At 37.1% G+C, this 26,670-nt stretch overlaps 1 protein-coding gene across 4 annotated transcripts in view; it reads left to right on the plus strand.

Annotated features, from left to right (window-relative positions):
* Positions 1–271: 271 nt before the first annotated feature.
* Positions 272–26,670, plus strand: part of Col11a1 (collagen type XI alpha 1 chain) — a 195,596-nt gene continuing 169,197 nt past the window's right edge. For all 4 annotated transcript variants that reach the window (XM_059264978.1, XM_059264981.1, XM_059264977.1 and 1 more), the window contains exons 1-2: positions 272–374; positions 23,551–23,718. In XM_059264978.1, coding sequence (XP_059120961.1) covers positions 272–374; positions 23,551–23,718 — 271 coding nt within the window. The remainder of the gene's footprint in view (positions 375–23,550; positions 23,719–26,670) is intronic.

A 26,670-nucleotide genomic window follows, 5' to 3' on the forward strand; every position in this document is an offset into this window, starting at 1 on the left:
CTGAAGGTAGGGCTAGACGTAGGACGGATCTCGGGGTCCCAGTCTGCAGGGCCACCCCAGAGGGAGAGGAGGGGGCGAGAGACAGGAAGGAAGCAAATCATCAAATTGGAAAAAAAAAAAAAAAATAGAGCCCTTGACTTTTTTTTTTTTTTAAACCCCCTCTCCCTTCCGGATGGCTGTGTAGCAAGCGTAGGCGACACCTTGGAAGGGACGAAGTTGGTCTGCAGTGGCAATTTCGTGGGGTTCACAGTTGTGAGCGCGGGGCTTGGAGATGGAGCCCTGGTCCAGGTGGAAAACGAAACGGTGGGTCTGGGATCTCACCATCTCAACCCTCGCCTTGACTTTCCTCTTCCAAGCCAGAGAGGTCAGAGGAGGTAAGGAGAAAAAGAAAAAAAAAAAAGTTTGGGGAGGTGGGACACTGCCACCCGGCTTTCTTCTCCTGGTGCCCTTCCCCCTTGTCTTCGCCCCACTTCTTTTAAATAAAATCCAGATTGTAGCTGCTACCAGGTTAGAAGTGGAAGCTAGAGGGACAGCGAGATGGATGTAGGCGGGACAGTAACGGGAGAGGAGGTAGGTGGCAGGATTAAAAGATCTGTCAGGCACACAGCAGGCTGAGAAAGCCCTCCGTCCCTTTCCACTTACTTGGCAAAAAGGGGGAAAAAAATATTACTTTGAACGGGAAGGCAGTCGTACAAAGCTTTTGTTTGAAGAATAGTCTTTACTCAGAGTACTCTGCCCTTTGAAGAACTCTTTGGGTTTCTCCAGGTTCTAATGGGGATATCTTTTGAAGGGTGAACTGAGGAGAAAATATAGAGAAAGGGTATAAAGTGAACTGTGATAAACTTCTTTGTCTGCGAGGAAGTGAGAAACGGGCTGTTTTTACTTTGGGGGATATAAGAGAAACCAGGGGGATGAATTTAGAAGATTGAAAACACTTTGTGTGTGGCATTTTGAAATGCTTCTCAGTGGAACACTTTTCACAGATGATAAAGTGGAGTTCAAGACGGCGCGCGCGCGTGTGTGTGTGTGTGTGGGGGGTCACTTTCCCTGATGTTTAGCCCCCTCCTCCTCTCCACGACCCCCTCACGTCCCCTTGTACCTCGCCCCCCACGAACAGCTTCTTCTTGCAGGTTGGACACGCAACTCTCTTGGAGGGTATTGAAAGTCTCCAAGCAAATAGGGTGGGTGGGGGGCGGGCAGACGAATAGGGATTGGGAGGAAGAGGAGGGGGCCTGGGATGGGTGGAGGGAGGTGAGGAAAAGTTCCTACGTGGCACCACCCAATATTGAATGGCCAGACCTGTGTATGTAGCTCACTGTAGCCCTGTCAGTACCGGGGGAGGGAGAGCGACTTCACCCCTCCCACCGCCTCCTCCCTCCCTTACCCCAGCCCTTTCCCTAAAAGGCATCTGGCTGCCGCGGTCCCTTAGGTGCTGCGGACTCGGCTGGCAGGAGAAAGCCTTTGGAGTTGGGGAGCCAGAACAATTCACAGGAGAAAGCCAGCTTTGTCAGGAGGGCCGAGAGAAGCCGGGGACCAGGGAGGAGAGGAGAGGAGAACGGAAAAAATGCCAACCCAACTCTGAACGTGCAGGTTTAGAAGAAACCTGAGCCTGGCCATTGGTCTTGTTCCCCAGATCCGAGAGCTCCCTAAAGAGTTAGCGCTTCAGGAGGCCCAGTCCTAACCTTGGCTCCTATGCTTGGGGACTTTATGCTTCCCAGGAGCAGGCAGTTTCTCATTCAGCCTGTGATGAGCACTGGTGACCCTGTGGTCACAGTGGAACTCCATCTGAATTCTGCAGTGATTTGGGTTATTTGCGTTGATTCATTTCAACTTCTTCAAGGATAAACATTAGCATCTTTGAAAGTAGACTGCCTCAAAAAGTTTGCATTTTACCTTTGGTACTTTACTGCCTGTTGGGTTGGTCAGCGGTTCTGCCCTCTGCTGGTTTTCTTTAGTATTGAAAATTCAAGCATCAGCCAAAGCAAAGTCTATTACTCAGTGATACTGAAAAATGTCACTTGTCTAAGGAAGAATGGATTGCTATTTCATCTCAGCTTGTCAAATACAAGTGTAGACACGAATATACTAGTGGCAGTTATGTAAAAGTTCAGAATCTGAGACTTTCTGCAGTGATTACCAGTATTACGGGTTACCTGAATGCATTATCTGCCTGGAGATATTTATTTTTCCTTTCTTTACTGGGATTTCCAGTCAATCAAATTTCTGTGCTTTTAGGTCGTAATTTTCTATTTGCACTCTTAACTATAAATCATAAAAACTCCTTTAGAAAATATCTCAGGACCACATCACATACCTTGCAAAAAATAATGTTCTCATATTGTATAAGGCTAAAGAAAGGGAGAAATAGTGAAGCATAGGATCAGATGTTGTTTCTGATGAAATATGTTGAAACTAGTATAAGCTATTAGATAGTTACATGGAAAGATTTGAGTATTTATTTTTATGAACTTGGTAGGTGCTTGTTACTTAGTGGAAAGCTACTTATTTATTCAATTTCAATCTTGTAGGCATTCTTTCTTTAAACCTATTAAAATTCAAAACAGAAATAATAGGAAATAAATGCTTAAAAGAGAAACACCACCATCAAAACCCCAGTCGCCACAGAAGGGGAAAGTAAACTCTTTCTCTACTTCTAAAGCCAGCATTTAGAATTGTAGCTAGAAGACAATTTAACATCACTTTCTAAATGGAAGTATCTTACTCTAGTATCATCCTGATTTAACGGATTTCCCAAAGGTATGTGTGTATGCTTCTGTTGCTAAATCAGAAGATTATTTAAAATGAGCTGATATTCATATATCATTGGAACATTAAAACAACATGTACAAGGAAGTTTTTGTGGGTTTTTTTTTTTTTTGGAAGTGGATGGATTAATGAAATTGATTTCACATTTTAGTTTACTGTGAAAATCTTAAGTAATTCAAAAGTCTTCAACATATAGTCTCTACTATGATTTCATTCACATACACACACACACACACACACACACACACACATACACACACACACACAAGCTGTTATTTAATGGGTTTCTATTGATATTAGCTTTTGCTTTATGTTTGATTTATTTACTGTGTTTCACCTCAGGACTTCAGGGATTTTGTATGTGCATAAATTAGCCCATAACTTACTACACACAGGACCTGGGATTTATTTATAGTGACTGTGCTGTGCCTGTGTTAAAATGCACTGCTTATAGTGTGGGTTTTAAACCACAGTCTCACGAAGAGCTGATTAGAACGGAATACTATGACTGTAAATACCTAGATGAACATTTTAAAAAAGCTAATTATAATGGCTTTCTGCCTTCAGCTATTAAGCCGAATGTGTCTTGTAGAATGTTGGTACGTTCTGAGAGGAATTTGGATGGCGTGCCAGCAATGGGTAGTGAGCACTCACTGCAGAGGAGCTGTTCTGAGTGCCCGGGATCAGCAGGTGAAATGGTGCTGGCTCCCAAGCTGTGTGCTGATTCAACCTGTGAGGAGCGAGCCCAGGCTTGTCTCTGTACCTATTTAATTAGCATAAGTTAAAATATCAGGCATGCTCTTGCTAATAAGTGTGGTATTTGGTAGGATAATTAATATGTGTCTTTTCATAAAATAAAAGAACTCATGAGTGAAACCTTTTTTGCATGGATTATATATCAAGAATTAGTTGGGGTGGTACATATTTATTTAGTTAACAAGGACTCTTTCATCTAATGCCTATTTGTTTTATTATCATAATGTGTAATTTACATCAGTTTAAAACAAAATTATTAAGTAGACAAATAAAAAATATATGTACAAAGACAACATCATTGCTTATTGTTTAATTTTTTGATTCCTTATTTTTTTTAAACTTGTGACTAAAATAAAAGGCCAACATGGTTTTAATTAAATTATCCTTAAAACACAGCAAGATAAACACTGATTTTTGTATTGGGTGGATTTTTTTTCTGAACTAGATTTTACTCAAGTTAATTTCTTAAGGTTTTATTTTGTTTATCATTGTGTATTAAAAAAAAAGAATTTAAGAGTATTTTTAACAGGCCGATTCATTTAGAAGTGCTCAGATAAACTTCTTTCTTGAGAATTCTAGAGTAAGAATCTACAGTAAGTGATAATCCGTCCTATTTTTCATTTTAGTAAAGAGGAAACTGAGGCACAGATGGTGTTATTTAAATAATCCTTATAAAACATTAAATATAGTAAAAGGTTTTCTGAGTGCGTAGGATGAAGCTCTATAGTATTGATATGAAATATCTTTAATATAAATTTCAGACTTGATGGAATGGCCACGTTTTTGTGATGTGCTGGAGTTTTGGTTAGCAAGAAGGAAGTTTATATGATAGTTTAAAGAACATCAAGTCAAAGACATGCATTTTAAAATTTTAGTTTTTTAAGTTGGGAGAAAGGCAGTATCTCATCATTTGACCATACATGTATTGCTAATGCGCCCAATGAAGTGGATGTAAGATAGCTTGCATTGGAGTAGGAAGAGTAACTGTTTCTAAAAAAAAATGTGTACATTTATTGCCAGTTGAGGACAGTGTTCAATAATCATAATTGAAGTAATAGTAATAGAAGGCATAATTAAAAAATTTAAATAATCCAAGGAAATTACAAAATTACATATATATGTAATATATATATATATATATATATATATATATATATATATATATATATATATATTTCAAATGAGGAAATGCCATTTTGCCCTTTCCAAACCAATTCTGATCATATGATATGTATCATGTACATTGTAAGGCTTTTGTCCCATAGGTCAGAATCATTATGTTTTATTTTCATACATGTTAACAATCTTTTTCTAAATAGTTGATTTTTTTAAAAAATGAGAGAATATGGTAGTTCAAATTCAAATTAAAGTTTTTATTTTTGATTGTTAAACTATTTGAAACTACAGAAATAGCCTTTAAATTGGAAATAAATGTGCAGTTAATTAAGGAAGGGCTCGGTCTGAATGAGTGGCCATGATGTCTGCTGTAGTGTGACTTCTAGTGTCATATTGTCACATGAGTGACTGTTGGGAAGGGAAGACACTTTCTATTTTGTATTGCAATATTAATTTCTAGAAATACTATTTTTCAAGAGCAAGTGTGTCTATTGAATTCAGAGCCGTTCCTTTCTTCAGGAATCAACATTCTTAGGGGCCTGAGGCTACTACTATGGAAGGATTCATGAGTTCTTACAGTAATGTTTAACAGTGCATAAGTATATGGGGGCTGTAAATAATGAGTCATATCCTTCACTGTAAATGATTTTGAATGATTCATTTTTAGGTACTTCAAGGGCAGAATTTTATTGTATCCAAAGTATGCTCTTCTTCCACCACTCACCAATGGAGAAGTAATTAAGGGCTGTTGGTGTAAGCATTGAGAATTCGAGCTGAGGGCTGGTCTGCAGTTCTGGTTTTACTCCTTCATTTTCCTTTTTTAATGCCTGGGAAATGTGACCTAGGCTGAAGTGGTGAGAGGAAACTTCCTTCTTTCCTTCCTTCCTTCCTTCCTTCCTTCCTTCCTTCCTTCCTTCCTTCCTTCCATCCTTACTCCCTCTCTCCCTTCTTCCTTCCTTCCTTTCCTTTTTCTCTCTGTCTCTCCTTGTTTTTCAAATCATAGCAATTTTATTCCTAGTAAAGAAGAGGTGGCAACAGAGACGTCATAAATGTCACAACCTTTCTTCAATTCTCTTGCTTCGGCTCATTTGAGTGGGGCTTTCAGGGTCACTCTCTGTACACTGTCTAAATGAGACTCTTAATTTTTTAATTCAATTAAAAACTTTATGGCTTTTAATTTATTTTTAAATTCTGTTTATATTATTTGAATGTGTCTAGTACATTCATTTCCCCTTTCAAAACCATAATATGATGGATTTGTATAGGTAAGAGGTTTCTTGTTAAAATTCTCCTCTAATGTTCACTTGTGTCAGGACAACATGAATAATGCTAGCTTGTGGAGAAGATAAAAAGACAATTTTCAAGTGATTTAGAGAGTAATATCTATCGATCAGTTGCAGTCTCTAGCCTACTACTGACTTGGCTAATGGTTCTTTAGACGTTGGCTGATCACCAGACCTACTGTTATCTGGAAAAACAAACTCTTTGCTTGCTGCATGTGGAATTAGAGACAGTGCTATTAGTTTAGCAGAAAGAACTCGGAGAAAAGAAAGGTTATCGGATTTCAGAGTAAGAGACCAGCTTAAATACGACTTGACAAATGAGAACTAAAACAAACCTGTGTAAAAGTGCTCTGGCACAATCAACTTTTGCAATCCCCTCAAACCTCTCTCTCTCTTTTTTTTCCTTAAAAAGCATTTCTTTCTTATTTTAACCAAATTTAATTGCTCTTGAATGGCCCAGGACTGTTCAGCCAATGAAGGTCCCTATTCACAGAACCTGAGCTCATAGAATATCAGTAGACGCTTCCTTCCTCTGTCTCTCTGGTAAACTGACATCCGGGCTTAAGTGAATGAATCCTGGACGGCATGCACTGGTTGGCTTAGCTTCCTCACTGTGATTTCACAAACAACTTCCTAAATAGATGAATGCCAGAGTGGTAGTTGCAGTCTTTGACAAGGCCAATAGGGACTCTGCTGCATTTTCATACTTGGTAGTCTTAGCTCTGCAAGAAAATAATTTAAGTGGTATTGGCCGTTTCTCCTTAGACTGGAGTCTAACAGATGGGCACAACCTACTGCTTGCTTTCATAATTCCTTTGAAATGTTGATGGTGCTTTATTTTCATTGAGAACTAAAGTTAACTGTCTGAATGACTTGGTGTAGTATAGAGTAGCCCTGTATGTTGTCTAGCCTATGACAAATCTTTTCTCATCCTTCCAGTCTACCCTCATTGACCCTGCATCTGTGCCATGGTAAGGCTCTTGTCTTCATTCTCCCTGTTTTGGATCTATTTCCCCTCAATTATTTGTTTTTTTCTTACTCATCTCAGATATACTCAGACTTTATATCTCAAGTAACTCAAATATCCCATAAAACTTTTTCTCATATTTTCTGGTCCACATAATAGTGAGGATTAACACTGAATACTTGCTTGTTATATACCAGGCTGTGTCATGTATACTTTGTGCAGAATATTTCTTCATTGTTATCAATTTCCCAGGAATATACTAACATGAAAGAGCCAGTTTATCTGTGCGGGAACTGGAAAAGAGAAAATAATTACCTTGTCTGACATCACATAGGAAATTGTAGACTCAAGCATCAGACAGTCTTATATCAGAGTCCTAGCCTTGGATCTGCCTATTTCATTGGATATTTTAATCTTATGGATGTATTAATCTCATGATTATGGTGCACTGAAGTGTAAAATTAATGTGCAAATATTGAAGTTTCATTACAGCACACAAAATGTCAACTGTGTGAATGGGTGAGTGTCTCTAAAGGAAACCAAACAGAGCTCTTGCTAAAGTACACTCTTGCAATTCAAGTTGCTCCTCAACCTATGTTTTAAATGATGAAAGCTTATTATTCTTACTTTTTGGACAACCTAAGTCATGAAAGTGTTGGGAAACTTGAAAAGGCTGTGACTTGAAGCTGTTGGGTATTATTTTGACTCTGACTAATTTAATAAATGGTATCTATTAGATTTACGATCTGATTGTTTGCCCAGCTAACACTTAGCAATTATTACTTCTAATAAGAATCTATAGCAATAAGCATCAAGTCACTTTCTGGGAATTGATGGTTGTGTACTGGCTTATTACGTCCAGTGTACAAACATCTGCCCAGATTATCCAAAAGATCCTTTGAATATAATCAACGTGAAGAATGTAGCAAAAGACAAAGGGCTAACAAAAACAAAACACTATCGTTATTTTGAAGTTCCTCATATGTCAGTGTTCTTCTAGAAGTTGCTGGGTGGATAATAACTGATACAGTTTATTTTTTTCCTATTGTCTACCATTGTGACAGATAGAATCTGGCTTGTTGTTATGTTCTTTCGTCATCCAGAAGACTGAACAAGATAAAAATTTAGTTAATTTAGTCATCTAAAGTGAAAGTTTGAGGACCTCATGTAGTGGTGTCAGCAATGACTATCATCCTTATCCTCTTCCTCCTCTCTCTCTCTTCCTTCCTTCCTTCCTTCCTTCCTTCCTTCCTTCCTTCCTTCCTTTCTTCCTTCGTTTCTTCTTTCTTCCTCTTTCTATTAGAGAAAGGGTCTTACTATGTATTCCTAACTGGCTTGAGGCTCACTATGTAAACAAGATGACCTGCTTTGTCTAACAAGTGCTGCAATGAAAGGCATGTACAGCCATGTTTGACTTTCTTTTCATTTGTGTCTGTATGTGTATGGGAGGATATCCTAAGCTATTATCCTAAGGCTCCATCCATCTCTGTGCCTCACTGAAGAGTCCCTTTTCAAGTAGCTTAGGCTGTCCAGGAGCTCCAGGGATCCCCTTGTCTCCATCTCCCTCCTCTGTACTAGGATCACAGGCACATGTCACCATGTCTTCCTTTTTTATGTGTGTTCCGAGGATTGAATTCAGGTCCATGTGCTGCAGACATGTGCTCCACTGTCCACATGGCATCCTTTGTTTCCTGTACTCATTCTATAATAACAATATGTCATAACTTCTTTCCAGTCCCACACTGTCTCAAAAACATCTTCAGCTGCCAGTCGACTCTGTTGTCTCTGTGACTAGCTGGTTTGAACAGTGATGTTTTTGCCCTGATGAGGTCATCAATCATTTTTCTCCTAGAATATAAGAAAGGGTCTTCAATAAAAGTACCATTCTATCAAAACATTTCTTGAAAATATTTCTATCATCTATTTTACATATTATTAGTGATTAATAACAACTAGAAACAATAGTTTACCTCTATGTAATCACTTTAATGAAATAAATCTTTCTTTGGATTATAACATAATTTATATATTATACTTATTACTCTATTATGAAGTGTCTTATTCAAGCAATACACATATAAAGATTCAGGTATTAAAGGCTGATAGACAGGCAGTCATAATAGTTTTGGAAGAATGTATATATACACACATATACACACACACAAATATAAAATCTTGTATTGCTATCTGTTGTACATATCAGTTACACTTAAAGCAGTAAGTCAAGTACAGTCAGTATTATTAAGCATGGCCATAATTCCTGAAACAGGGCCAGGAAAATGACTTTTGGGAAGGGTTGCTGAATAAAGTGAAGGTGTTGGTTACAGTTCAAAATTCCAAAAATATTCCGAAAACTCACATGTGGTTTGTATGTTTATGTATGTAAATTGCTATCGATATTTATCAAAGTACTTTGAACCTATTACTGCTGATATTATTCTGATGTCCTGAAAATAACATCATCTGGTTGTCTCCACATTGAGCTATGGCCTCTATCTTGAGAACTTTCTCCTTTTCTGAGCACCACTTTTTTGCTCAAGCCCCCTATCTCCTTTAGAAAGGCCTCACTTCAACTGGGAAGAGTAGTGTGGATGAAAGTGCATGACATACTGTGGTGCACTCTGCCTAACTCAAGCTTTAAAGCTTATGGCAGAAGAATTTCATGCTGCACGGCAAACATGATATACATTTCAAAACCTACTTAAGATATGACTAGTATTTGTCCCTATCTGGAATAAAATAGTTGTCCAGTAAAATAGTTGTTGAATGAATGAATAAATCAATTAATAAAAATAAGGCAAAGGGGTTTACTAATGTAAAAAGAATGGGTTAATGATTTCTATTTGGAATCAGTCACTTCCAATTCCAACCCTCAGGAGTTTTTTGAACATATTTCTGATGGAGTTTAAACATTAATGATTTACAGTGTTCTACACAAATTGTTTTATGTAGAACCCACTCTAAAATTGCTTGTGCTAGAAAACAAACATATTATCAAACAAGAATGTATCCAGTTTGTATAACAAGAAAGTAGAAGTCAGAAGGAATGTAATTATTGCTAGGTGTGAACTCTTTCTGTAATATCCCATTGGCAAAGCACAGTGGCTCAGCAAATTTGAATCAATCTGATTAATTGATAACAACAAGAAAACAACTTCTAATCCTGTTTTCTAGAGCAAAGCATGCAATAAATGTTGCTTTTTTCAACATTGTGGTCAAGTGGTAAGGTAGGTAATAATGCTTTAGTTTTAAAATCAGCATGTATTAAACATTTTCGTAACAGTTATCCGTTCTCAAATTGGTTTTTCATTTTTTCCATCATACTGCATTCATTTCAGTTCATGTAAGCTTTTATGGTATGAGGAGGTTGAGGATTCAGTCTACTCAACAACTTCAAGAATTAAAGGATTTTCCATTTCTCTGTATAACCACTATGTGTAGATGCTACAGCTACAATGGATGTCAGTAGGCCAGTACGTGCTACCATGGGGTATGTGTGTAACTACAAGTAAAAATCTAAGTATACTTCATCAATTCATTTGCTTAACAAATACATGTTAAATCACAATTGTATACTTATGCTAGTCTGGGCTCTAAGCTGACTCATTTGATCAGAAATGTAACAAGTGTGACATCCTTGCTTGAAATATGCTCAGGCCAGTGGCTGAGAAAACAACATAATCTGGTCTTAAAGAATTAATGGTGCACTTGTGACGGTAGTAATCAACCAATAGTCACATGAGTAAATATGTAACAGTAGTAACAGTAGATGATAGGAAGCACAGGCACATAGACATAGGAAAACAGAGCATAGAAACACAGGAAAAAAAAAAGCCACCTGAGAAACAACAGCTGAGCAAAACTGAATAACCGAGTGAATTCATTCTGAGAAGTGACTTGAAAGCCCAGGGCAGAAAAGCAATGGATACTACAAAGTACTTAAAAGAATGCATGTGAAAAAGGCACTGTGGACAGAGAAGATGAAATGGGGGTATAATGTGAGATAGGGTTGAGGAAGAGTGCAGAGGACACACGATCTTATGGATATACTTTCCTGTGTAGCACAAAATCATGTGTCTTAAAAGAAGCCTTGGACTTTAGCGAGCTTTGCAGGGCCAATGTACACTAGGTATCAGCCCATGGGAGAAGAGCCCAGTTGGGTGTCCTCACCATGGGTCCTCAGATATTCACAATATGGCGCCCTGCTTTGCTTTCTGTAGAATAGCCAGACTACTACAAAGCCACCCAGAGTTCTCAACAGTAATAGTCCTCTTTGAAATCACACCTTATATACAGGTGTGCTCATACGGGCCTGTAAACATATGAATAAATAGTCCTATTTTGTAAAGAAATACTTGAAACAAATGTGCCTACACATTTAGATAACCCCTTTGTAAGACAAATAAGCAACTGAAATTTCTAAATCTTGTGTGATTTTCCTTGCAATCACTCAAATTATAGAGACTTTTAGAGCGCAAAGTGGCAATGTGATTAAAAAAAATTTCTGAGACACTGTATTTTTAAAACAACTTTGACTTAAAGAACAAAATATTTATTATAAACATTTGTTAAGTTTTAATTATTTCTTACAGATAAAATTTTGTTAATATTGTTTAAAATAATCATACTACTAATTAGTGTGTCTTTGACTGATATTGGTAGGCTCCCAACTAAAATTTTCTTCGGGCCTATATCTCTTTCCTTAATTACAGGTGTGTAAACTTGATTGTCTATTCATCCATTTGTAGTGCTTCTAAGCTAGTTCAAAGATTGTATTCTCTGAACTGAATTTACTCTCTTCCTGAATCTATTCCTTCACAGTTTTCTCAGTCTCAGGTTGTGGTGATGTAGTTAGTTGTGATATTCATACACAAAACAAACTCTCAGAACCTGCTTTGAGTTTTGATCCCTTTTTCTTATAGTCCACATGCAGCCCATTACCTACTACTGTTTGTCCTCACAAGATGTTCAGAATATGACCCAGTAATTCATCTTTCAGCCCCAGATTGCACCATTTCACACCTGCAGGCTCTTTAAGACTTTATGGCTAGGCTTCAGTGCCCCCAAGAATTTTATCAACACAAAAGTTTCAGTAGTTTGAAAAAATTAGTTGAATGAGAAATCTGTATTTCACCTTAGTTTTCTGTGAAATTTATACTTTCAGGGGGGAAAATAGTCATAACAATTTTGGATTCTGTCATTTGTCTCCAGTTAATCTTCCAATGGTTTTCTAAATCATTTGCAATAAAATTCAGTATCCATGAAGATCTCATAAGACTTACACATCAGTCATTCTTACATCTTTGACCTCAGGTCTTACAGCTTTCCTATTCTCTTAGCAGGAGACTTTGTTTCCTCTCATTTCCCCACCATTCTGAGCTGTCTCTTGCATTAGGTTCTTTGTATTCATTCCCTTTGCTTCTAATCCAATTAAGCAAAAACAACCAGGACAGGGCGTTTTCTCTGACTTCTCGGAATTTTCTCAAATATCATCTACTCATTGGGGAGTCTTTCTTATTTGACGTCACAACCCATGCTACAGCAAACATTCATGAAACCTTTTCTTATTTACTCATTTTCCTACTGAAACCTGTCACACATAACAAATGAAGTACTAATAGTTAAAGACAGAGAAGTTATTTTCTTTTACCCAAAATGTAGAGGTGATAATTTTGACCTATAAATGTTGTCATAAATTATTTGGGTTTTTGAGTTAATAGAATCCAGATGTCACATAGCCAACAATTCCTATTGTTGATAATCCTTTAGCTTTGTAAATGTTCACACAGTTACTATAAACAGCCAAATCTCAAAGAAAAGTTCAGCTTTTCTGATTTGATGGGTACAATGGCCGTCTATGAATGTGTTTGGAGAGATTGTACTTAATTGAAATTGCCATACTAATTTCTATTTTTTTTCTTAGAGTTTGAGCTTTGATGTCAGCTAACTCCAGACATTTCTAGCCAAAGAACTTGAAAGCAGATCAAGTGTTGTCAAGGATATAAACACACTTGCTTCTGTTCACAGAAAATATTCTTCATCAGGATTAAACCCAAGATTTTGTGTTTTATGCACTTTTCTTCACTCTTGGAGCCCATAATTAGAATAATAAATAACCACTAATGGAGTATATATACATTTCATTTTGATGAGATTCACTTTGTTTTTCTTTCTTCATTTTGTTTTTTAACACTAGTTTTCCTTCAGAATATATCATGGTATAGTTTTTCTTGGCATTTTATTAATCAGATTTGTTGTGAAATAAATTAAAAACATACTTTCAAAAAATGGTAAGATGTCATATTTATATTTGATCATTTGGTTTCTATCTTCCGAATACATGTTACAATATACTATTGTTTGTAAGCTGCCCAATTTAGTGTACACAAAACACATCAACAGATAAGCAATAGGCATTCAAGTTGTTGTTGAGAGTTAGATCAACAGAAAGTGGAGCAATAGATTATTGTGAACATTCATATGGATGCTGGGAACCAAACCTAGTTCTCTTCAAGAGCAGCAGGTGCTCTTAACCTCTGAGCATCACTCCAGCCCTCTCCTCCTCTTTTTGAGCAAAGATCCCACTCTCTAACCCAGGCTGACTAGAATTCATTACATAATTTAGACTCTCCTCAAACAAGAGGTGGTCTTTCTGTCTCAGCTTCTTCAGTGCTGGGATCACAGGCATGAGCAGCTAGTTAGTGTTACAATATTCAAGTTATGCTTACACCAGTTTATATGCAATAAAAAGAAAACTAGCTAATATTATCAATAATTTACCTTCATGTTTTGCTGTGGTGTGGTTAAGATGAATATGAAAGTTGATGAATAGGTTCCCAGAGATTCAGGGACACCATGAGAACACAGCCAACAGAATCTAATGACTAGTACTCACTAGGACTTGTATGGATTAGGGAGGCTGTAGGAGTCTGACCTAGATCCCCTGCATATATGTTATGACTGAGTATTTTGGTGTGCTTATGGGATTCCTAACAGTGGGAATGGGGTCTGTCTATGACTGTATTGCCTGCTTGTGGGACCCTTTTCTTCCTACAGGGTTGTCTCTTCCAGCCTTGGTGTGATCGTATATGCCTGGTCGTATTGTAGCTTGCTATGCCCTGTTTGGTTGATGTCGCTGGGAGGCCTACTCTTTTCTAAGTGGAGAGGGGAAGTTTCAGGGAGAGACTGGAGAGAGGATGAGGGGAAAATGTGTTTTGGATGTTATATATGAGAGAAGAATTAGAAAAAAAAAAAAAAGTACAGGTCCTGTACTCACCGATGTGTTAGCTAATTAATTGCAAAAAAATCCAAACCTAAAACCAAAAGAAAAAATCCAAACCAAACCAAAAAACCCTGACTGTTATATATTCTGGAACATCAGGGCATACTTTTGTTTTGCTTTGTTTTTATAATTTAAATTTAATTTTCTTTTGAGAATGCTTTTATACATGAGCATTATATTTGTATATTTCTACCCCCTCCTCCCTCATCTCACCTCCAACTCCTCCTATATCTCTCACAGTGCTCCTCACAGTCATGAGCTCTTTTGTTTAAATATATATTAAAGAAGTATATAAATATTATATTAAAATATAAAACTATTACACACATGTGTTAGGAATGGATCGCCTATCTGGGGTTAATCTCCAGAAAAGACTTTCTCCCTCTGTCATCAGCCACTAATTGCCTGTAGCCCTTCATCTAAGGGCAAGGACTTATATAATTTCTCCCTCCAGTTGCATGTGAACTGGTTTTGTTCTGCAGGCTGTATTTAGGGACTGTATTTTTGAGATTTCATGTGAGAAGCTTCCCTGTCTATACAGAAACACTACCTCTCAGCAGATAGGCTGCTCCTCCAGCTCTAGCAATCTTTCTGTCCCCTCTTATGTGATATTCTCTGAGCCTTAGGTGTGAGGGTTTTGTAAACTCATCAACTCAGGCTGGAAACCTAGTGACCAGCTGTTTTCGGCATTTTAATCAGTTGTAGAATTCTTTTTTTTTTTTTAAATTATTATTATTTTTAAGCAATTTCAATCAAGTATTTCAATCATATACTTTTCCTTTCTCTAGTTCTTCCTACATCCTACCCACCTGGTAACTCATGTAACTTCATGTTCTCTCTCTCTTTCTCTCTCTCTCTCTCTCTCTCTCTCTCTCTCTCTCTCTCTCTCTCTCTCTGAAAGCAACAATAACACCGAAGAAACAAACAAACCAAAAATCAAAACAAATAAATTTTAAAAAGGAAAGAATATCAGTAAGACCAAAAACTACCAAGACAAATAGTGCACACACACATAAAAAGGGAGTGTGTTTTGTGTTGACCAACTACTCTTGAATGTGGTTGATAGACTCAGTGACACTCCACTGGGGAGAACTGATTTTTCTTAGTCCTTCAGGTATCAATTGCAAATGGATTCTCAGTTAGGGGTAAGACTTTTTGTCCATTGCCCCTTCTCGGTATTGGGGTTTTGTTTGGTTTGAACCTCATGTATGCTGTTGCAATCCCTGTGAGTTCATATATGTGTTAGTCCTGTTGTGTCTGGAAGACACTGTTTCTTTGAAGTCATTCATCACCTCTGGCTCTTACAATCTTTCCACCTCCTCTTCTGCATAGATACCTGAACCTTGAGGGGAGGGGTTGGTAAAGTCATTTCATTTAGAACTGAGTGCTCCAAACTCTCTTGCTCTCTGCATATTGTCCAGTTGTGAGTCCCTGTGTTTTCGCCTAGACTCAGGACCAATTCAGTCTCAGATTCTTGTCCACTTTAACAAAATTGGATATGGGTTGCATCTCATGGAGGGGGCCTTACATCCTATCAAAAAGTGGTTAGTTATTCCCATAACATTTGTGCTACCATTGTACCAGTATATCTTCCATGTAATTTGCTGATATAAATTGCAGAGTTTATAGCTGGGTGATAGTAATCATTTCTGGCCTTCTCTAGTAATATTCTTGCAAAGTATCTTCCAGCACCATGGACTTTACTCAATAGGAGTGAAGTTTCTGGTCAGGCACCAGAATGACTTTTCCGTGTTCTATGACATAAGTAAGTGTTTTCTTCAGCAGCAGGGCTATGCCATCAGGTTTCAGAGAATAGCCAGTAGCCTTGACAATATCCTGTGATGTTTGGGAGTGGTTTATGGGATACTTCTGGCTAATTGTTCAACAAGACGTAATCCATTCCTGGCACTGGTGGTTTTACTTGATGCCACAAGATACCTAGCTGTGGCTTTATATCCTCCATTTTACAGTGACCTCATTTACATTCTTTTCATATACGCATATATAATTTAGAAAGCTTCTGCAGTAGTATGTGTCCATATGGTTTTCAAATGGCCTTTAGTGCTAGTTGTCCCTCCTCATATTCTCTCCATCACTCTGTCTTCCAATCCCCCTCCCAATTTTATCCTACTAGTCTAGTTCCCCCTTTTTCTCTTTGTAACACCCTACTCTGTTTCCCCTTTCTTGGACGATATCCTCCTCTGCCCTGATCCCTTTTTGTTACCTAATCTCTGTGGTTATTTGTACTTAAACACATATATGTAAAAATTAAACTAACATTTACATGTAAAATATAACATGTAATATTTGTCTTTTTGAATCTGAGTTACCTCACTCAGGATGACTGTTCCAAGTTTTGAAACTGAAGATTTTTATATGGGATCCATTTGGTGCAAAAAGAAGCCTCTTTGATGAGGTGTAAGATCTACACTTATCTGTGTGTCTATGAACTCACCTGGCATGAGTAGTTAGTCACATTTAAAGTACCAGGTATGGATTCTCACTTATGGAGCAGGCATTAAGTCTATTACTCAGCTATTGGTTACACCCAAGATAAAATAAGTGCCACTGTTGCACTAATGGGAGTTTTGCTGGATTGCCCATTGTTGTGGGCATAGGCTTTACAGCTGGGTGGTGCTGCTGCTTATTTTTTCCCATAACATCTTGCATACCACCTTTGACTACTATGAGAGCTTGTCCTCAAGGAGGAGGATTTCAGGTCAATTTCAGGTTAATTCCTCCAAGTCCTGGATCTGGTGTGTGGTGTCTTCTGCAGTAGAGTTCTACCTTCAAGTTCTGGGAGGCAACCAAAGGCATAATTTTTATGGAGGATATATGGTCAATAGTTAGAGACATAAAGCCATTTATTATTCTTCTCTACTGTAAAAAGTATTTCCCAATGAAGTCAGGAAATGCAGATAACAGGAATCAGCTTAATTATGGCTTAGGGAAACATGGATTGTAGTTAATGGAGTTGTTAGAAATATTCAGGAAGTTTGGGATTTTCAAAAAGCAATCATTATAGAAGTGATTTTTGATGAGTATTTATGTTTCAGTCTCTTTTCTCTGGGATTAAAATTCATTATAATGCTAATTCATTATCATGAGGTTAAGTTGGATAAAATAACTTGGAGAGGCTTTAACTAGTTTACACAATGTAATTTAACTGCTGGTATTGGAGAAGTCACTTAGTGAAGAGAGTACTTGCTATACAACACGAAGACCCTGAGCTTAGATCCTCAACATGCATGTAAACTCTGGGTGTGGGAGTGAATTTTAACTTCTACATTTGGTAAGGGCATGTAGAGACAGGTGGATCCTAGGAGGTCAACAGCCAGCCATCCCCTCTCTGAATCAGTGAGCTCTGGATTCAGGGAGAGACCTTGTCTGTAAACATAATGAGATTGTTAGAGAAAGCCATGCCATGTTAACCTGTGTCTCACACACACATATGCACACACAGCCGCAAGCACAGGTATGCACGTTAACATACACATATGTTATGCTTCTTAGCTTGATAATAGTTAGCTTAATTATATAAGTTATAATTTTATAAGATATAATTATATAAGCTAAAATAGTTAGATAATTTCTTAGCTTAAGTATAGTTTCTTAGCTTGAGTTAGAACTTGAGCAGTTCCAACTACAGAAATTGAGATATTAATTACCTATACAGTTGGCAGATAACTTTTGTTAAGGACTCATGAGTTTTGAAAACTGTCAGGATATTGGTAGTCAGCAAATTATAATATATGATCACTTTCTCTCATGGTTCAATACTATATCTCACGGTCATTAGAAAATATATTTTAAATTTTTTATTTATTTAATTTTACTTATTTGGGGTATGGGGTCAAGGAGGAAGAGGAAAGATTAGGTGGTGTGCATCAGGAAGATGATTCTGTGACTTAATCTGTATCTGAATACATATAATGTAGAGTCACAATGAGATAATTAAACAAATACAATGGAATGTGTTATCCAGGGGAGCATGAGGCGCTACAAGAGGGTCCCATAACCTACATAAAGGAGGAAGATTTCCTGAATGATTCTGCATTGTAGATTTAGATGAAGATGTTTACTATATCTCAATACATCAGATTTCATTACAGGCTGTGTGTTAGATTCATCTGAGAAAAGCAAAAATTATTTTTGGTGTGTATAATATCTAGAAGAAATATATTTTAGGCTGACCTGGTGGTGTAGGCCTGTAATTCCAGTTATTCAGAAGGCAAAAGCAGAAGGACTGTAAATTGAAGGCCATTCTGGAAAATAAAGTGAATTCAAAGCCATCCTACTCAAATTAGTAAGATTTTGTTCAGCAAATTAAAGGAAAAGAGGAATAGGGTTATAGGTCAACTGAGTGCTTGGAATGTGTGAGGCCCAAATCTCAATCCAATCCCAAGCCAGAGAGAGGGAGGGAGGAGAGAGAGAGAGAGAGAGAGAGAGAGAGAGAGAGAGAGAGAGAGAGAGAGAGAGAGAGAGCAAAGAAAACAAAGCAAGAAATGACAGATACTTTGATTTTTATGAGCTGTATAGACTTTGTTGAAGCCAAGGAGAACTGGCTTTAATGTGTAAAAAGAGCTGTGGGTAGCAGCTAAATGAATGAGTGTAACTGTTTCCAAGACTTCAAAGGTGGGTACTATATTTTAATTGTATACAGTTCTCAAGTTTAACAAAGTCTTCTACCATTTAAATTGTAAAATCATATTTATATCAGGTACCATATAAAAGTCCATGTAGGAAGGCAGTGTTACTGCATTAGAACACTATTCCAAGGCAGTTCTCCAAGTCGTGGTAACAAATCCAGTTGGCAAAAAGGTCTTGGAGGTCAAGATTTTGGTTATTGCTGTTTTACTGTTTTTGAAACTGTGGCACAGAGAGAGTGATACATTTCCGTGTATTCACACCACACAGACAGGAAATGGCAGAGGTAGAACTCAGAAGCAGTTAGAATTTCCAACTATATATCATACAGGCTTAAGCAGCATAGGGGAAGTTTATGGAGGAAATAGAACAGCACAATCAAAATATTGAAAGATGTTAGATAGGTGGTCCATAGGGACGCTGCAGGTAACAGAAAGACAGGATCAAAAACTTAGGACCAAACTGCTGAATTGATGGGGATGTCCAAGAGGCTAGGGGAACACAGAAAGTCCATTAAGGCTTTTACAAGTCTTGTTGTTTCTCTTTATTTCTTCCTTCCTTCCTTCCTTCCTTCCTTCCTTCCTTCCTTCCTTCCTTCCTTCCTTCCTTTCTTCCTTCCTTCCTTCCTTCCTTCCTTTCTTTCTTTTTTATTTGTCTGTTTCAAGACAGAGTTTCTTTGGGTTGTTTTGGTGCCTGTCCTGGATCTCACTCTATAGACCAGGCTGGCTTTGAACTCACAGAGATCTGCCTGGCTCTGCCTCCCGAGTGCTGAGAATAAAGACGTGTGCCACCACCGCCGCCAGCGAAGTCTTGTTTCTTGGTAAGAAGTTATGTGGCACTTAGAGAAAGTTGTTTCCATAAAGTTTCACTTGTATTTTGCTCATTTGCTTAGGATTTTATATAGCCTGTGTGTGTGTCTCTTTATGTGTTGTATACAGACTCAGGTATATGTGAGTATGTGAGTGTGGTGCTTATCTCTGTGTATACATCTATTATCTTCTAATTAGGGAATGTAAATCAAAGGATAGGCAAGTAAATGCTAATGGTGCAAGGCTAGGATAAGCACACCAGACTAAGGTTCAGGAGAGAGATAAATGCTGTTCAGTTACCTTCTTGGTTTTCTCTTACTTCTTACTCAGGCAAAGTGCTGTTAATTGTTTCAGATAGTAGGTAAGGATATATAAAGCCCCCAAATAGACAAAAGTATTTGGTGATTATTTTTTTCTATAAAGTCTCAACTAGTATTTCTACAGCACTGACTGTGGTGGTATTTCTGGGTCAGTGAAACATCAGAATAGACAGGCACTGGGGTGGGGTGGGGGTAGGAACGAGGAGGAAAATTGGGTATGACCAGATCATCAAGATTTTCTCTGCAAGGAATGCGGAATGTGGATGCCATCTGGAAGTCAGTGGGGTTCACGGAAGGAATTCAAGCAGTCGAGTTGCTTGAACCATGGAATTTAGGAGGCTCAGTCAAGCAGTGGAATGCAGATGGATGGGGAAAGCATGGACACCCTTTAAATGGCTTCTGGAGTAATGATTGGGCTCTTGTATCCTGTGTCCCTGTTTGATAAACCAACAGTATACACTAGAAGACAGGGCAAAATTGCTGAATATAATACTGTCCTGAATTAGATATGCCAGAAAATGCTTAATGATGGTGGTATGAAATAGAAATAAAATACTACGACTAAGAGTAACTTTGAATATTAGAAATTGCGGTTTTTTCAGATACACTGAAGTATCCATAAGAAGTGATTGCTTTTAATCTTTAAACAGTTGGAATTAAGAAAGGTAGAAGAACATCGTTTTTGCACATACCTGCACATATATGTGTAAAGCAACAGAACCTGTGTTATGAGAGTTTAGTACATACTGTGGCTGTCAGGATGACAAGATCAAGAAATAAGGTAGCATTTCAAAATGATTTAAATTATCATTCAGTTCAGTAGAAAGAAAGAGAAGAAGACAACAGACATTTTTAGCTGAATTTTATCTTTATAAAAAAGATTGGGATTCCTTTTTAGAAAAATAAATTAAATTGAAACTTTCTTTTTTTAGATGTGAATTAGGGCCTGAACGATGATATTGCATCCTGTCCCTGCAGATAATTTTTTCAGAAATTAATGGTAGCACCTCTACAGTGAATCTGGCAATGGGAGGGTGCTCTTACCACACTCGTTTCAAACTGGAAAGGGATAAGTGTTTATGTGCTTGTAGATATCCTGTGTTAGAAGTCACTGTGAAGAAAGGGAAGCGGAGCTCCATCCTGTGCATTGTTTATTGATGCCCAGTTATCATGGGATTACAGCCTTCTAGGCTCTGTTCATGCCTGCTCTGAAGTCTTGCTCAACTTCGAGCGAGAAGATAAAATAAAATAAGCAGATAATATGCTGTGTTTTCAGGCACCTTCTCTTTCAGAGTAATATAATTTACCTTTATATCCTGAAAGGTAAATTGAGTTTAACTGAAAGTAAATATCAACATCAGGATTCAATTAGCTCACTTATGATAATTTCAGACTATTTTAAGAACGTTTTAAGTTTTCCTTTGTAGTTTTCGTCTGTGGGTTATTACAGCAAGATTGGGGGTGGAAAAAGGAGGCTTGAGATTTACCTAAGCCCTGAGAATACCTCAACTTAGTCTTTGATGCTCAGTTCTTCCCCTCTGCATAGCAGGAAAGGACACGTAGTTTGTGAAGGTTTGAGCCTTTAAAGAACTAGCCTGGTCACAAGGCATGTATTCGGGTCTTTGGACATGGTTCTTAGTATAAATATTATTTTCTTAGTTTTATCACATGAGAGAATAAGACAACAAGAATTACTGAAAAACAGCTCTTAGGCAGGGTAGTGATGAGGCACGCCTTTAATCCCAGTACTCGGGAGGCAGAGCCACGTAGATCTCTGTGAGTTCGAGGCTAGTCTGGTCTACAGAACAAGTTCCAGGACAGGCACCAAAACTACACAGAGAAACCCTGTCATGAAAAACAACAACAACAGCAAAACAGAAACAAAAACGAAACGAAACAAAACAAAACAAAACAAAAAAACAGCTAGACTATACTACTCAGATTTTGAAACAAATATTCAAAGACTGACCTAAAAGGCTACTGTATTTGCTCCCTTCAGCCTCTCTTATTTCCACAAAGATATTTTTCCTTCCAATAGTTACAAACACTATTTGCTATATTGAATAGTATGTGGATTTTCATTTGTCAGCTACATGCAATAGTTGCACACAAATTTGTTATTAGAGGAAACTATATTCGTGGCAGGGTCTGTAAAGTTCCACCTGTGTGTGTCTTCCGATGTAGAAGTCAGGCTTCCATGAGTTAATAAACTAAGGGAATGATCATGTACACACATTTCACACCTCTCATTCAGTTACTCATTCATACATTCTGTGACAAGTTGAGTGCTATAGTAAGTAAATGTTTATTGAAATGATAATTCTTGAAGAGCCAGATGCTGGTTAGGCTGTCCTTTGAGATGTGATGAGGCTAGCTCCCTGATTCTAGAATCAATCCCAATTTCTCTCTGACCAAGTAAGTCCTTGCATAAACAATATTCTAAGAGGTACAGTGTGGCAGTAGTGCCTGGTAACAGCTCACTATTGCAGTGTTTTATATTAGCTAGAACTTTCAGTCATAAATGAACAACATAGCAGTTTTTGTACACTCCTAAAAGTAGACATGACTTCTTAACTACTTACTGAAACATTTTACGACTGACTCCATTAGAATCTAAATATTTTAGGGGCCATATCTCAGTCATGCTGAATGACAAATCGGCCAGCACATGGACTAATTGGAACATTTTTGTTTGTTTTTGAATACAGACAAAAGCCAATACATCATAAGAATGTTGACATTATGGGCTTTAATATTCATTTGCAAACAAGCACTACTCCACTTGATTCATGTATTGACAAAGTGGATTAAATGCATTGTTTTGAACCAGGGATTTTGAAAGTCCAAAGCAATTAAATTTGTCTTTATCTTTGTCTTTGTGGTTTATTCCGTGTAGTGAACCTTCAGTGTTTTGAAGTTCTTCCATGCTGTGATGGAGTCAGCATATTCAGCATCCCACACAGCTGATCAAATAATTTCCTCTCTCAGGAGTTCACTAATTTTAATGACTGAATAGAATTCTATCATATGTATATATCACATGTTGTTCATTCATTTACATCTTATAGGGGACTCACTTTGTATCAGACTATTGCTATAATGAGTAATGCCATAGGGAACACACTTTGAATTCTTTAGACATGTAGCTATTGGAGTCTTGGAGTTATATGCTACTTCTTTGTTTTGAGATAGTTCATTAGTTTTCTAAAATTCCTAGAACAAGGAATTTCATAAAAGTACAGAGTGAAGATGCATGTTAGGGAGCATTTGATAACAATAAGGTTCAGGAAGAGGAGAAAGTATCATTGACTTCAGTTGTACAGCCATCAATGATTCATCTAGCTCCAGAGGATAGTTCAATCCAATGGTCATACAGATGGCCCTGGTTAAACTAAATAGGTCACAAAACCCGAGAAAGGGACTGGTAGGGATGAAGAAGGATTGACAGAATTAGGGATAAGAGAAGGTAGGGGGAGAGAACAATCAGAATGTATTGTAAGTATAGAATTGTCCAATAACAAATTTAATAATTAAATACTGAAACTAAAAGTATTTTTATATTTAACTATTCAATTTTTTTTAAAACTTTTCCCCTCTTTTTCAGCTGCTCCAGTTGATATACTAAAAGCACTAGATTTTCACAATTCTCCAGTGGGAATATCTAAAACAACAGGATTTTGTACAAACAGGAAGAATTCTAGAGATTCAGATATTGCTTATAGAGTTACAGACGAAGCACAAATCAGCGCCCCAACGAAACAGCTATTTCCAGGTAGGTTCACTTTATCTCTGCTCCTGTTGCCGTTATTGTTGTTTTTATTTACAACCTCTACTCTCTCTTAGCTTATTAGTCTTTCTATTATGCTACATAATATCCAGTTATAGCGTAGAATATAATTTTTCATATAACAAAAAGCAAAGAAATTATAATCACCAGTAACATATTGAAAACAACTAACTTCCAGTTACTAACTTAGCCTGGTAACAGAAATATGCTTATTTTTAGGAATTTAATAATTCATCATGTCTGCAATACATACTAATTCTGGGAAGGCAGTATTTTATGACCATCCTATATTCATGGATGGAGACTGACAGAAACCTTTACCATTAGTGATTGATTAGGTTAATTTAACAGTCATATAAATTAAGAGAAACTTAGTACTCTTTGTCCTAACATTACTGTAACTATTTCCTTTCAAAGAAACATTTTTTTTTTGGTAGATGTTCTTTGTGATTGTTTTTTGCACATTATTCTTATGACAAGTTTAATACAGTGTGGTATGTAGATGTAACCAACCGTCTTTTTAAATAAGAAACACAGAACCAATGCAAAGAAGAAAGCCAAGAGGTCAGAGCTAAGAGCTAAAACCTTACCCTTCCTCCTGCGGTGGTCCTACCTCTCCCAACCAGAGCTACTTTCTGTGTTAAAGTCTTTATATAGGGTTTTTGTTCTGCCTTCTCATTGGTTGTAAACCCAACCACATGACCACCTCATCATGGCCTGTCTGTATAGGCCTCCAGGTTTTCTATGATTGGTATTGAGATTAAAGGCATGTATCCAATACTGGCTGTATCCCTTAACACACAGAGACTTACCTAGCTCTGCCTGCCAAGTGCTGGGATTACAAGCTGGGATTACCACCACTGCCCTGCTTTCCTATGTCTTGCTAATAGCTCTGAACCCGGGAAACTTTATTTATTAACATACAAATAACATTTTAATACAAATAAAATATCACCATAGTGGTGGTAGTTTGACTATGAATGGCCTTCATAGATTGATTCATTTGAATGGTTGTTCCTAGTTAGTGGAACTGGTTAAGATGGGTTAGGAGGTGGGACCTTGTTAGAGGAGGTGTGTCCCTGGGGGTGTGCTTTGAGGTTTCAGAAGCCTACAACAGGCCTAGTTTCACTCCCTCTACTGCCAACTTGTGGGTCGGATGTAAGCTCTCAGCTACTGCTCCAGTGCCATGCCTTCCTGCTGCCATGTTACCCACCATAATGATCATGGACTAGCTCTCTGAAATTAAGCAATTAACTGCTTTCTATTATAAGTTGCCATGGTCATGGTATCTCTTCACAGCCGTAAAATAGTAAGTAATTCAGAGATACAACTAGTCACTTTTCACAAATATCCAGAATTCAGGGATTAGAGATTTTTATAAGACTTTACCTGGGAGATTTTCATGTGATAACTGATAAAGTTCGGGGAAAATCTTTTACTTGTTCTTTGAGAGACTGTTTGATCCAGTGGTGTTAATTATGTTGAAGTCATGATAATGTAGGAAAAGATCACTGAGTGCAGAAGGGGGAGTCCCTGATATCACATTATCTAAGCAGGCACGTTCTTGAAGTTTATATATGCCCGTTAGTTAGCCTTCAACTTGGTGCCCTTGTTCCTATTTAAATGTAAACTGAGTTTCACAGATGTTATTTAACTTGACCAATTATATTTAATTATTGTGATACAAGATCAATATTTCATATTTGATCAGATTTTATTTTGCTGCTTTAGGATCTTCCCAAAATGTTAACATTTAAATTCTCTGGTTGGTCCATTTTTTCACTATCTGAGGAGCTGACATTATACATCAATTTTTAAATCAGTCAACAAATATGATAAATGAATTCAATATTATAAATAAAATATTATTTCCTTGGAAGGTCATTATACTCCTTATCTTCTTCCTTCCTTCCTTTGTTTGTTTCTTTCCTTGCTTCTTTGTTGGATTTTCTCTTTCTCCTCCTTCTCTTCCTTCCTTCCTCTTCCTCTCTCCTTTTTTTCCTTCCTTTCTTCTTTCCTTCCTTCTTTCCTTCTTTTCTTTCTTTCTTTCTTTCTTTCTTTCTTTCTTTCTTTCTTTCTTCCTTTCTTTCTTTCTTTCTTTCTTTCATGAGGAGTGGGCCAGACAGGGCCTCACTCTGCAGTTCAAGCCTACCTTCAAACTAGTGAACTTTTCAGTCTTAGCTTCCTGAGGAACCACCATAGCCTGTTCTAAGGTGTTTTGAAAACACATTTATCATGGGAACTCATTAAAATTTTCATTATATTTTCCGATTTTCATTAAATTTTAATGAACAAAAGCAATATATTGACACAAAATACTAAAATGAAAAATTGTTTGTACTTAAACATTAAAAGTTCTTAAAATATTAAGTCCATAGTATTTGAAATTCACTCTAAATTTTATAAATAATAGTAATATTACTTTTACTTTTTCATTTAACTATATGTTTTCTATATCTAGTAGGAAAACAATAATTTTGAACAGAAAATAAATCAGAAAATCATGGACTAATGGAACTGTTTTAGAAATACTAAATAAGATACAGTTTATAATATTTTTATAATTGACTCATTATCTCAAGGTCATGGTAGTTAATTTAATTAATTTGGTGTTTGATCATTCCTTCATGCAGAATGACCATTATGTATGCTTGTTCAATTTCCTTCCACCCCAGTGAACAGAACTTATCTGTATGAATGTTTTACCCCAGTTAGCACTCTTGTGTTCCGGCCTATGGTTTTAGCAATAACTATTTCAAATAAGAGACTCCTATGATAGGGATCTTAGGTACCTTCCTTCTTGGAGAGGAAAACTTCCTGCAAGTTATGCATTAATGATAATTAAAAATAGTAGTGATAGTGTCACCATTTTAAATACCAAATTAGTGAACATTATTTACAAAGTGAGGCATTTCCTGATGAGCAGAGCTGGATGAC

This window comes from Peromyscus eremicus, chromosome 6, assembly GCF_949786415.1.
Source record: "Peromyscus eremicus chromosome 6, PerEre_H2_v1, whole genome shotgun sequence".
NCBI classification, from domain to species: domain Eukaryota; kingdom Metazoa; phylum Chordata; class Mammalia; order Rodentia; family Cricetidae; genus Peromyscus; species Peromyscus eremicus.